General features: G+C 31.5%; 1 protein-coding gene across 2 annotated transcripts in view; it reads left to right on the top strand.

Moving 5' to 3' along the window:
* Nucleotides 1-12,416, top strand: part of PHYHIPL (phytanoyl-CoA 2-hydroxylase interacting protein like) — a 77,494-nt gene that overhangs the window by 55,586 nt on the left and 9,492 nt on the right. For both annotated transcript variants that reach the window (XM_041748171.1, XM_041748172.1), the window contains exons 2-3: nucleotides 7,223-7,419; nucleotides 9,347-9,521. In XM_041748171.1, the coding sequence (XP_041604105.1) occupies nucleotides 7,223-7,419; nucleotides 9,347-9,521 (372 nt within the window). The remainder of the gene's footprint in view (nucleotides 1-7,222; nucleotides 7,420-9,346; nucleotides 9,522-12,416) is intronic.

Raw genomic sequence — 12,416 nt, 5'->3', positions numbered from 1 at the left:
ATTGCTGCTTAGATATGCCTTTCTTATTGCAATTCTGCACGCACATAAAAGTTGCATTTTCATTATGAGATTTTTTTAAATATCACAAAAAGTGCAAGATTTTCATTCCGGACAGCTTCATGAATTCCATTTTCTTTCTTTCTTTCTTTCTTTCTTTCTTTCTTTCTTTCTTTCTTTCTTCTTTCTTTCTTTCTTTCTTTCTTCTTTTTCTTCTTTCTCTTTTTCTTTTCTTTCTTTCTTTTCTTTCTTTCACGATCATTCTTACACTGGACTCCTTTATCTTGAAATGGTGGGCAACCACAGCTTCAGATCACAATCTACAGTACATGTAAAACAATTCAACTTTTTCCTGTAATGTCATGACATTTTTCTGCTGTTTGGGAGCACTTCCAACTTCATGTGGGTCTCATGGTGTTATTCAAGGTTTGCGGTATTGCAGTAAGCACAATGAAAAATATTGAGGACTGCAAGAGATCACTTTTAAAAAGTTACTCTTTTATATTTTATTATTTTTTAAAGATTTTATTTATTTATTCATGAGAGACACACAGAGAGAGAAGCAGAGACACAGGCAGAGGGAGAAGCAGGCTCCATGCAGGGAGCCTAATGTGGAACTCCATCCCGGGACTCCAGGATCACGCCCTGGGCTGAAGGTGGCGCTAAACCGCTGAGCCACCCGGGCTGCCCGAGAGATCACTTTTTATTGCAATATTCAGTTTAGTGGAGAGACAGACTGCTCATGTGGAGATGATTAGCATCACACAGCATTTTAAACATGTACTTGCAACACTTGAGCTCATTGCAATAGCAACAGATGGTGGCTATGAGACTATTATTAGTATTGCAGTATTGCTACAGTTAATTTTGTGGAGTTATGATTTAATACTGCATCTTTATGTTTGTTTACATTTCTCTTGGGTGCAAATGGTGCCATATACAGTCTGTAAGTTTGTGTATAACTCTGATACTTAAAATAAGTATATTTATATTTTTATACAATATAAATACAGTGGCATCAAGATATACAAAGCAAAATGTTTTGGACACCTAAAGGGAAATTAGCTGAAACACAATGGTAGAAGGACACTTCAAGTAAGCAGGAGGATCTGATGGATGGGAAGATCTGAATGTTTTTCCTTTTGTGAATTGTTCTTTTGGTCTAAGTGTAAGAACTCTTCACTTAAACTAGTTCCCAAAGATTTGCTTCTATTTTTTTGTTTTATAAAAATTTTATGATTTCTGTGTTTTACATTTTAAAAGCCACTTTTGAGCTAATTTTTGTGTATGGTGTGAGGTCCAGGTCAAGGTTCTTTTTTTTTTTTTTTTTTTTTTTTGCTTTTTTAAGATAAAGTTTCAATTTTTGCCCACAAAAACACATGGATATTTTAAATAGCTATAAATGGAATTGATAAGGGTGCAAAAGGCACTTAGAGTAGTTGAAAATACAAATTGGTGAAAACAAATGTGATACAGCATTTGCATTTCTTGGTATTTTTCCAAAGATAAATAATCAGAGATGTTTACAAAGATATGCATAGAATAGAGTTGACTAAAGTGTTAATACAGGAAACACTGGAAACAATCTACATGTCCAGTAGCAGGATGACTGATTAGTAGAATAAAATACACCAAGATTAGAATTATGTGTAGTCATGTGAAAATGTTCACAGCCTATTAAATGAAAAACAGTTTACAAAACATTAAGCACAATGTTAATAGAGATTACAAGTGATTTTTATTTTGTGTTTTTTTTCTAAAAGTTCTAGCAATATTCAGTGTTACCACTGAGCGTATTTTTTATTTTGAGAACTTACTGTAAATAAAGCATAGAACAGTTTTGCATTTTATTGTGGTTACTATTGTTTTAATTAGTTATTCTTTCATGACTTTAAAAGTTTTGCAGCACTTAAAAATAATAATAAAAGTAGTGCAGCATTTTAATGTTATTTTTATGAAAAGGAAAGTACTTTTCCCTCAGCAGACTATATTTTTGACTTTGTAATAAAAATTATTAAAATATATATTAATTTAAATATAATTACACACATGTAATTTTAATTTTAAATAAATCCTCCTTTTTTTTTTTTTTTAATTTATTTATGATAGTCACACAGAGAGAGAGAGAGAGAGAGAGGCAGGGACACAGGCAGAAGGAGAAGCAGGCTCCATGCACCGGGAGCCCGATGTGGGATTCGATCCCGGGTCTCCAGGATCGCGCCCTGGGCCAAAGGCAGGCGCCAAACCGCTGCGCCACCCAGGGATCCCTAAATAAATCCTCCTATATGTACTATAGTGACAGATTTTCTATTACTAAATTTTAGAAAAGAAAAAAGATATATGAAAAAATTACTCCATGGTTTCTATTTGTAAGGGAAGTAACCTGCAATTTCTTTCTTAGATAGCTCAAGGCTTATTATTAAAATTAACTACCTTTATTATCTTCAAGAAACATTTTCTTACTTTTTTCACACTGAGTAATTTATGCTCCTTTAACTACTGTAACTACGATTTTATATTGACTTCTATTGTAGTGCTATAGGGAAGAAAAATCACTCATTTTCATAGCAAAACTGGTGGAGCAAAGGAACAATGGTATAATAAATATGCTAAAAATATAGAGGTCCTCAATAAAAAGAAACATGCTCTATTGCAATTGTTGCCTGAGTACATCTAGGTTATTAAGCAGGTGATACTTTTAATTTTTATTCATACACTTCATAAGGTAGGTAATCTTGATAACCAAGTAATTTTTTTCTGTGCTATATCTTTCAAAAAGATAAATAAAAAGAAAACATCTCAGGTTCTAAGGAGTTTAGCTAAGGACTTAGAGAGCTAAGTAACTTAAATTTTTGTATAAGGTTATTAAAAGAAAAAATATAATATCATTATGTGTGTATTGTATATTCACAAAGATGAATACATATGCATATTTTATAAATGAGACCAAAAGATTATGTTGCATGATTTCTATTCTGAAATGTCCTAAAATGAAGGAATAAGAATTGTAATTAGTAATGTTTGTTTAGAACACTTTTACCAATTCTTGAAGGAGAAGGGGGAAAAAACAAAAAAAGTAGCAAATTTGAAGGATCTCTATTTCTTATAGATTGGATAATTTACAGGATATATTGACATATAGTAATATATGGAACTATATAGAAAAATAAAAAAATTCATAATGTCATAATAACACTGGTTTTTATTCATAGATTGAAGTGTGTGATACTGAAGGTAGATGAAGTAGGCTATTATTTTTTTGTACACTTAAAATGTTTTAGATGAATCTAGATCTTCTTAAGGTCCTTTAAATACAGAGCATGTGTGTATTTCTCAGCCATCTTCTTAAAAATGTGTGTTTATACACTCATGAATATTTAAAAATTGCTTTCATAGTGTGTTTGAAGGACACAATTGAACTAAATATAGGAGCCTGACAATTCATTTTAATAAAATTTTATCTTCAGTATTGCACATATTGAAATCTGTCTAAATCAACCATAAGGTTTTTTTTCTCTTATATAATTCCTCAACTTTCATGATACATTTCTAGTCTCCCTTTAGTGTTCTCACTGGGTATTTTTTCCTATACCCTGTGCTGAATTAACTAAAATGAAGATGCACTGTTACTTAATGCTTGTTCTTTTGCCTTCATTTAGAATGCCATGTCCTTAACTTTTCACTACTGTTTTCACTTGTTGAAATTCTGCTTCTCCCATAGCATTGTGGATAAAGTTAACAATACTATATTATATACTTTAGAATTGCTAAGAAACCGATCTTAAATGTTCTCACCACAAAAAGGAAATGTTAAATTTGGGACGTGATGGAGCTATTAGTGAATTCTACAGTAGTAATCATATTGCAATATATAAATATATATAATTACATATCAAATCAACAGAGTTGTAAACTTTAAACTCACACAATGTTATATATCAATGATATCTCAATTTTTTAAAATTTACTTTTCCTACAACAAAGAGTATCATGTTTTCTGAAGCATAATTTGATTCCCTTAATATGGCTTTTCACTTATGTTAATATATAACATAATTTTATTATATTTTCCACATCTTCCCAATTTTATATCCTTGAGGTAGGAGCTAGTTTATAAATCTTTGTACTTTTTCTGTTGTGTACTTTTGATATATAAATAATTTCAACTTAGTAAAAGTTGTAATAACTAACAAAAATAAATACGAAGGAACACATAGCTACATGGCAGTGTGATAAAGATCCTTGACCAGCTTTACAAACGTAATTGATGTGTTAGGGTCAATAAGAGAAGTCACTTGAATTCAACAGCTTGCTAAAAGTATAGCAACAAATCATTGAAGGTAGAGATTTTATTTTAAAATATATATATATATTTTTGGTATTTTAAAATATTTTAAGAAGATTGATACCACATTCTGATTTTTAGTGATCTTAGGAAGTTTTCTAGAGTTAATATACAGATGGTAATAGGTAGTTTTCAGGGAGTTTAATAAAATTAAAAATACAGGTAAAAAATATGCTTTCCAACAATGATTAGATTTATCACAGAGAGGGATCCCTGGGTGGTGCAGCGGTTTGGCGCCTGCCTTTGGCCCAGGGCGCGATCCTGGAGACCTGGGATCGAATCCCACCTCGGGCTCCCGGTGCATGGAGCCTGCTTCTCCCTCTGCCTGTGTCTCTGCCCCTCTCTCTCTCTCTGTGGCTATCATAAATAAATAAAAATTAAAAAAAAAAAAAAGATTTATCACAGAGGAAAAAAATTCTTAAAAGTGATTGAATTTGTTGCAAATGTGCTTTTGAAATATTTGTTCGGAAAGCAGTTTTCATATTTTGGCCAGATAAAAGTGTTATTAATTTGTTTTCCATTCGGTATTACCAATCAGCAATATAATCACAGATATTAGAATTACTTGTCATATTAAGTAGAAAAATGTAGCCAGAATTACCCTTAAGATGAAGTCTTACTAAGAAATGGAAGCTGCATTTTAGAAATACACTTGATTATACAGTTCTAAGATATTATTGCCTGGTTATTTATTATTAGTGTCATGTGAATCACTGTTGTTTCACTGATTTTACAGACTAAACACTGTCTTCTGTCACTCATCTCAAAGATCTCAGTTAAAAATTGATTCACAGGGATCCCTGGGTGGTGCAGTGGTTTGGTGCCTGCCTTTGGCCAGGGCACGATCCTGGAGACCTGGGATCGAATCCCACATCGGGCTCCCAGTGCATGGAGCCTGCTTCTCCCTCTGCTTTTTTTATAAGTGTAAATTTAAATAGCAAATAATTTAGTATTATTGAAATTACATTTTCATTGACTTGGATCAAGCGCAAAATAGCTTTCTTTTTCTCTATATGATCTTAAATAACAATTTTTTCACTCAGGTATGAAATTTATATGGAGAATCATAATACAGATGAGTTCTACAGAAACTTTTACCATTAGTGTCCAGAATGTTTTTCTGTAGTGTTATATATATTTTAAAGATAACTGCAATCAGAATAATAGGTAAAAACTTTGAACTTTTCTAAATAGAACAAAAATTTCTAATGTTAGAGTATTTATTGCCTTTCCCTTTTCATTAAAGGATTTCATTAAAAGGATTTCACTTAGTTTCTTCCGTTCCTTTGACTTCTAAAAGGCCTTTATTCAGGTCACAGGCAATTTGAGGATTCTATTAGGCCAGATGGAAGGAAAGAAAAGGATGAGAGAATGATTTTTGTGGGAGTTTTATGAAGAGGGAATTTGGAGAAACTCCAGTGTAAGGGGAAGATACAAAGAAGGATTTTTAAAAGTATTGCTCAAGAAATGACAATAAAGAACTTAAGTTATTTTGAAATTAGTTTTCAACTGTCATCAGGTTCCTCTGGCCACAACACAGCTTGAGAGATGAGACAATATGGGTCAAAGATTTAAATAAGAATTGTCAGTAGTTTTGTATCAACAATTGAGATGGGAATGTGGGGGGAATTGGAAAGTATTGCCACAAGATAATATTCATTGTTGTTTTTAATTTTTGTTGATTGCAATTTGCTATTTTATTCTGATAAGGAACTAGTTATGTAGCTGATTTATGATCTACCACTTTTATCACAAAAATAACAATTACATGTATTTTTTCTCCTCTGGGGCATTCAATTTTATGTTGGCTTGGGGAAGAGAGCATAGGAAGGAGGAGTAGAATAAAATTTGATCCAGTATGTCTTTTCTATCTATGAAATAAACTTGGCAAGTCTGTATTTTTTCTATTTTTGACCTGTTACCCAGCATATTCTACTCTATACTCTTAGCCAAAGTTTCTCTTTTAGTTTCTCATTTTCTCTAACTGGAAATGCAGGATGCAGTCTCTAAAGTAACCAGGTTTCAGATCAATTCTTCAAGATTTAATGATACCAATCAACATGGCAATTGTGGGGTTTTTTTCCTTTTTAGCCTTATCTGTTATTTTAATACTCAAAATTAAATTGCTCAAGACATAACTGGTAAAAAGATTCCTAGAATAATCCTTGACATCATAACTTTTAAGAGAATGTTCTTCAGTATTATTTGTATATATTGTATAATTATTATGTGCTGTTTCTATATATAGATTTCCAAAAGGAAAAAGGAAGAGCAATTTTTAGACTTTCACTGGTACTTCATAGATTTTTTTTAAAGAAATGTGTTCGGAAAAAAAAAAGAAATGTGTTCGTTTTTTATTTATTTTATTTTTTAAAAGATTTTATTTATTTATTCATGACAGAGAGAGAGGCAGATACACAGGCAGAGGGAGAACCTTTTTTTTTTATTTGACTGGATTCTTTCATTAGCAACACTTGTGACCTCATCTAATTTAAAACCCCTGATATTAGAGCAGAATTGATTGGTCCTGTAGGAAAAATCATCTCTAGGACTTTCCAGGTGGAACCTACTGTGTAAAACCAATCTTTCATAGATTAGAAAGATGGATTTTCATTGTTTTTGTTTATTTCTATGAAAGCAGAAACTGGAAAATTTGAAAAAGTAGAGGTGCTAAAGATTAATTCAGTTCTGATTTTATTGGTAAAATGACTTTGTAAATGGTATTTATCATTAACACTCAAACTATTTCATGAACAAAAATGAAACTCAGTTTTAGTAATTAGGTAGTTAAGTTCAGAAATATATATATATATAACTGATAGCCTCACAAGCTGGAAAAATATATTAGTTGGAAACTATCTGTGCATTGTTTTCTTGCAGGGAACAAATCACAAGACAGTGGCATAGCAGAGATGGAAGAACTTCCCGTACCACATAACATCAAAATAAGCAACATCACATGTGACTCATTCAAGATTTCATGGGAAATGGATTCAAAGTCAAAGGACCGTATTACACACTATTTCATTGACCTCAATAAGAAAGAGAACAAGAACTCTAATAAATTTAAACACAAGGTAAAATCTTAACACATACTTACATGCATTTGCATCTTAAAATCTGAGTATGAGGGTGTTTGAAAAGAAAAATTAATATTCTATTAATTACTTATATGATGCATTTGACATTGGGAAGAATAAAAATTACATGTCATTTTAAAGCTCAATTCCTTTAAGAAATTTTGTAAGAAATGAAATGCCAAGTATAATATTAAAATACATTTTTCCCAAAAAAGATAAAATTATGACTCTCATATAGACATAAAAGTGAACATGTGTTAAAGATTTAACTAATTAATGAGGTAACTAATGAAGTGTTACAACCAGTTCAAAGTATAATCCAAAGAATAGACACAGTCATAGATCAGGATATTGAAATAAATGTATAACTAGGGGCAAAACTTATTTGGGGTCAGAAAGGAACAAGGGCCAGAAGAAATGGATGGACAAAATTCATTTGCATATATTTAAATAACAGTTATCAGTTATCTACAAATCACAGTGTTATAAAACAGCTTCCACAGAATCAGAAGAAAATAGCAATAAGAGTGTGCTATAGGCAATGCATAGTTTTCATTAAAGCATACATTTTTCCATATAATAACTTTTGAGAGAGGAATGTGATATAACTTATAAACTTTAGAGTATTTGTAAAATACTTTAGGACTGAAAGTTGCTTTATGTAGTCGATTTTATTTTGTGGTTTGAGAATGAAAATTAACCTTAATATGTCTTAATATGACATACTACACCTCTTTGTTTTTACTTCTTATAACAGTCTACTTATCACATAGCTTTGCTGATATATATCTCTCTACATACACATTAGAGGTAGTATAGAGATGTAATAGTTATTAAGTATTCTTATGTTTCAGTATTTTCACTATGAAAACTGGTCTTTTTAAAATTTTGATACTAAATTTAGCTTGGCAAATCTTTTAGAAGAGCTGCCTTATCTTTTCTGGGAATTACATCTTTTACCAAATGCCCAGTTATACACACTAATGATAAGTGAGGAGTATTTGTATAGATAAGTGTGAGAGAACAAAATTGATAAGTCATTCTAACCATGTTCCCATTTTCTGGTTATGGATATTCTCTTTGTTGACATTTGCCTTCTTGAAGTAGTTTTAAAATATTTCCTTGAAATTAGCTTTGAAATAATGTTAAATGATGATTAGGTCAAGATTTGACCCTCTTTTCTTCATTCTACATTTAGAAAGCTGTGTCTTTGGAAACGTAGTGAATATTCAACTAGCAAGTTTAATAACCTTATTAATCATTGTTTAGAAATACACAAACATTCCTGTGACACATAAGCTCCATACTTGAATATAACTGAAGTGGATATTACCTCTTTTGTATATAAAACTGATTCATTTATCTTAAAATCGTTATTTTAAAAATGTTCTCCCTTCACATGTAAAATATTTAGTAATGGGCTACTCTGGGAAAATTATTGAGTAGTATAAATTAAGCAAATATATTTTAAAATACAAAATCACAATTGAACACAAATAAAAAATAAATTTATAAAAAAAATCACTGAATTTTATTTGTCATGTTTCTGGGTTTTGGAAGGTTTGATTTTGTTTTATCATTTAATATTAGAATATTGCATTTTAAGGAGCATAATATATAAGGAGTGTTCAGAAAACAAGAATCAAGAAAACAGGAATCTAAATACATTTGTGTCATAAACTAGCTGTATGACCTTGGGCATGTCTTTTGATTATTTTTTGCATCTGGAGAATAAGAGATTTGAATATAATAATTGTTGATATCTTTAAAAAGGATAATTCTATCATCAGCCAGGAATTTAACAACTTGCTATATATTGTTTATAATTGATTCAAGTTATACTGCTAAATTATTTCTACTGCTAAATTATTTCCTCCCTCCCTACCTCCCTTCCACCCTTCCTTCTTTCCTGTTTTTGTCTTAGGATGTTCCAACAAAATTGGTAGCAAAAGCTGTTCCCTTGCCCATGACGGTCCGTGGACACTGGTTTTTGAGCCCAAGAACTGAGTATACAGTAGCAGTGCAGACTGCTTCAAAACAGGTTGATGGTGATTATGTTGTGTCTGAATGGAGTGAAATTATAGAATTCTGCACAGCAGGTAAGAGAAGTAGGTATAAATAAAAAAAAAAAACCCTTAATATTAGTTCCTTAAAAGCTAATTACAGAAAGAAAAATTTAATTATAAGGTGATATGAAATGCATTGGGTTATTTTTGCATTGACAATAGCATTGTATAATAGAACAAACTATGCTATATTGGTTGGAGTGAGCTTAGATTCTCAGCAAAAGCTGAGTAAGGGCTTTAAATCAGTTCTTTGATACATAATTTGATTTTTCAAAGTAAAAGCTTTGCAAATGAAATTGGTTCAGTTTGAAAATATACTGAAGCATGTTTTGAGCTTCATTTTGAGAGAGAGCGTTTTCTTTTCTTTCTTTCTTTCTTTTTTTTTTTTAATTTTCACAGATATTGATGGTGGCTGGGTGGCTCAGTCGGTTAAGCATCTGTCTTAGGCACAGGTTATAATCCCATGATTCTGGGGTCAAGCCGTGGGCATCATGGAGTGGCTTGACCTGCTCAGCAAGAAGCCTGAGCCATCATGGAATGGCTCCCTGCTCAGCAAGAAGCCTGCTTCTCCCTCTCCCCTGCCTTCTGCTCCCCCTGCTTGTGTGCAGGTGTGCTCTCTCTCTCCACTAAATAAATAAACAAAATATTTTTAAAAAATTTTTTCACAGATATTGAAACAAGTCAGGAACCTCTTTCTCTAACTTAGGGAATGGATGCAGATCTTAATGACTGTACCTAGCAGAAGTGTTATTGGATTTTTCACTTGAGTGTTGAAAATCTATATCTAAACTAGTGGTGCGTGTGTGTGTGTGTGTGTGTGTGTGTGTGTGTGTGTGTGTTTGTCTTTGCTTCCTTAGAAAGTACCTCATAGTCATTTTGCATTGAGCTATCTGATTAGGAGAGCCTACCCCCTTTGATTTTGAACTATACTTTAATATACCATTGGATTGGAAATTTTACCAGTCATCTCATTCATTTATCTGTTTATTCATTCATTTAAGAAACAAATATTTAGTGAGCACTTAAATAGGTGTTGAAGTGATACAAAGATACCACTTTATCAGATGTATTACCTAAATACATCTGTCATCCTTTCCTTGTCTCTTAGAACAGGGCTGTAATTCCTCTTGGTATAGGTGATTGTTTCCTCTAAAAAACTGTAGAGAAAGGCTAAGTGTTTTTGTAACATAAAGGAGCTTGAAAAAAAATCTTTAAAAAATGTGCCTCAACTATTGTAGGTTGCTTCAACTTCCCCCAGCTGAGGCATTCTTCAGATAGACGACTTTTTTTCTCCCTACAGCATACACATGCATTATTTTAGACTCAGTACATACTTAGCAATTGCTTTACTTCATTGTCTTGTGTTGTTTCTTAATCTCAAACTCAGTGTAAAGCTTTTCCTATGGATATGTTAAATGGATGAAATTTTAATTCTATGTTATTTTGATTTTATCTTCAACCCTTGTGATTTTGAGGAAGTTGCTAAGGATTATAACATCTTGATTGTTAAGGATTTCAGTCTTCAAGAGCAAGGAAAATAGTCTTTCTCTTGTACTGTATTTCTTCCTATCTAAGACACTGATTATGAGATCCACCGTTTTATACTGTCAATTAAACTATGAAACAGTGTTTTTTCATATTACAGTTATTGTTGAACTCATATCAAAGAAGCTAAATGTGAAAAAATATATTTTGGAATAGATGAAATATGGTATTAATCATAGTTCAGTATTGAAACAGCTAATTTTCATATTGTATTAATAATAACATTAATAGTGAGTAAAAAATTCTAAATGAACTTTTAACTATATTTGATGTATTATTGGAGTTAATCTATCCCCTCAGTTTTTTCCTGAAATAAAATTCTTTTTTGGAGTCTACCTCGTGTTTACTTTTTCTGCTGCATTTACTTTCATTGCCCCTGACTAGGGAGGCTTAATCTAAGACAGACACATAAGTAAGAGACACAGTCTTTTTTGATATTGTTTTAATATATGCTATTTTCCATAGGACTGCACTAAACAGAGTCATAGTATTTGTCCAATTAAAAGAGCTATAATTTACCTGCTAAAAATCCCATTTGACATAGGGAAAGGTGTGCAATATTATTTCTTCTTTGGCTAAGAAAGACCTTTGGCATTTCCAGTTCAAAAATATTTGTCTGTCTATAGATGCATACATATTCACTCTGTTCTATAATCTATTTAAGTACATGTTTTATTTCTATGTGTATGAAGGAAAACCTTATGTCTTCTTTCACTTTGAGTAATCACCCTGTTGCTTTTTCACTTCACCACATTTCATAATTCTCCTAAGAATGCTATGGAGTGAATCATAAAATGCTAGCTTTTAAATGTGCCACAATAGTTTTCTATACATTATTTTGCATTTTTAATTTCCATGAGTAAAATCTAAAGAGAACTTCAGCTTTTTGAACCTTATTGTTTCAGTTTATCAAAATAATTCAGAGATGTTTACCTATGCTTTATCAATAACCTTTACTGTAGATTTTGAGGAAACTTTTTGTATAAATTGTCTTTTATTCTGGATAGCTAATTCACTCAACATTTATTGAGCATATATATACTCTGTGCTATGTACTGTGCAAAATGTTGACATAAAATAGGATGCCACCAACTAACCTAGTCTATGTCACAGATAAAACCCTGTGCTTGCCCCACAAGTCAGTTATCGATATATTTATCTACATATATTTATATGTAAATTTAGATTGTGAGTTGAGAGGAAGAATATTCTTTTTGATCTTTTAACCCGATCATCCAATTTTGCATGGTGCCTTCTGCATCATATGTTCTAATCTAAATAAATGTGAGCCAGTGAAGCAGTTAGTAAACAAAATGTGCTGCCATAAGCAATTCAACTAGGTTGCTTTTATTTGGAAGGTCTTATAATCTTTATAGACAATAA

The sequence above is a fragment of the Vulpes lagopus genome, chromosome 3, assembly GCF_018345385.1.
Source record: "Vulpes lagopus strain Blue_001 chromosome 3, ASM1834538v1, whole genome shotgun sequence".
NCBI classification, from domain to species: domain Eukaryota; kingdom Metazoa; phylum Chordata; class Mammalia; order Carnivora; family Canidae; genus Vulpes; species Vulpes lagopus.
This window is presented reverse-complemented; position numbering and strand designations above follow the sequence as displayed.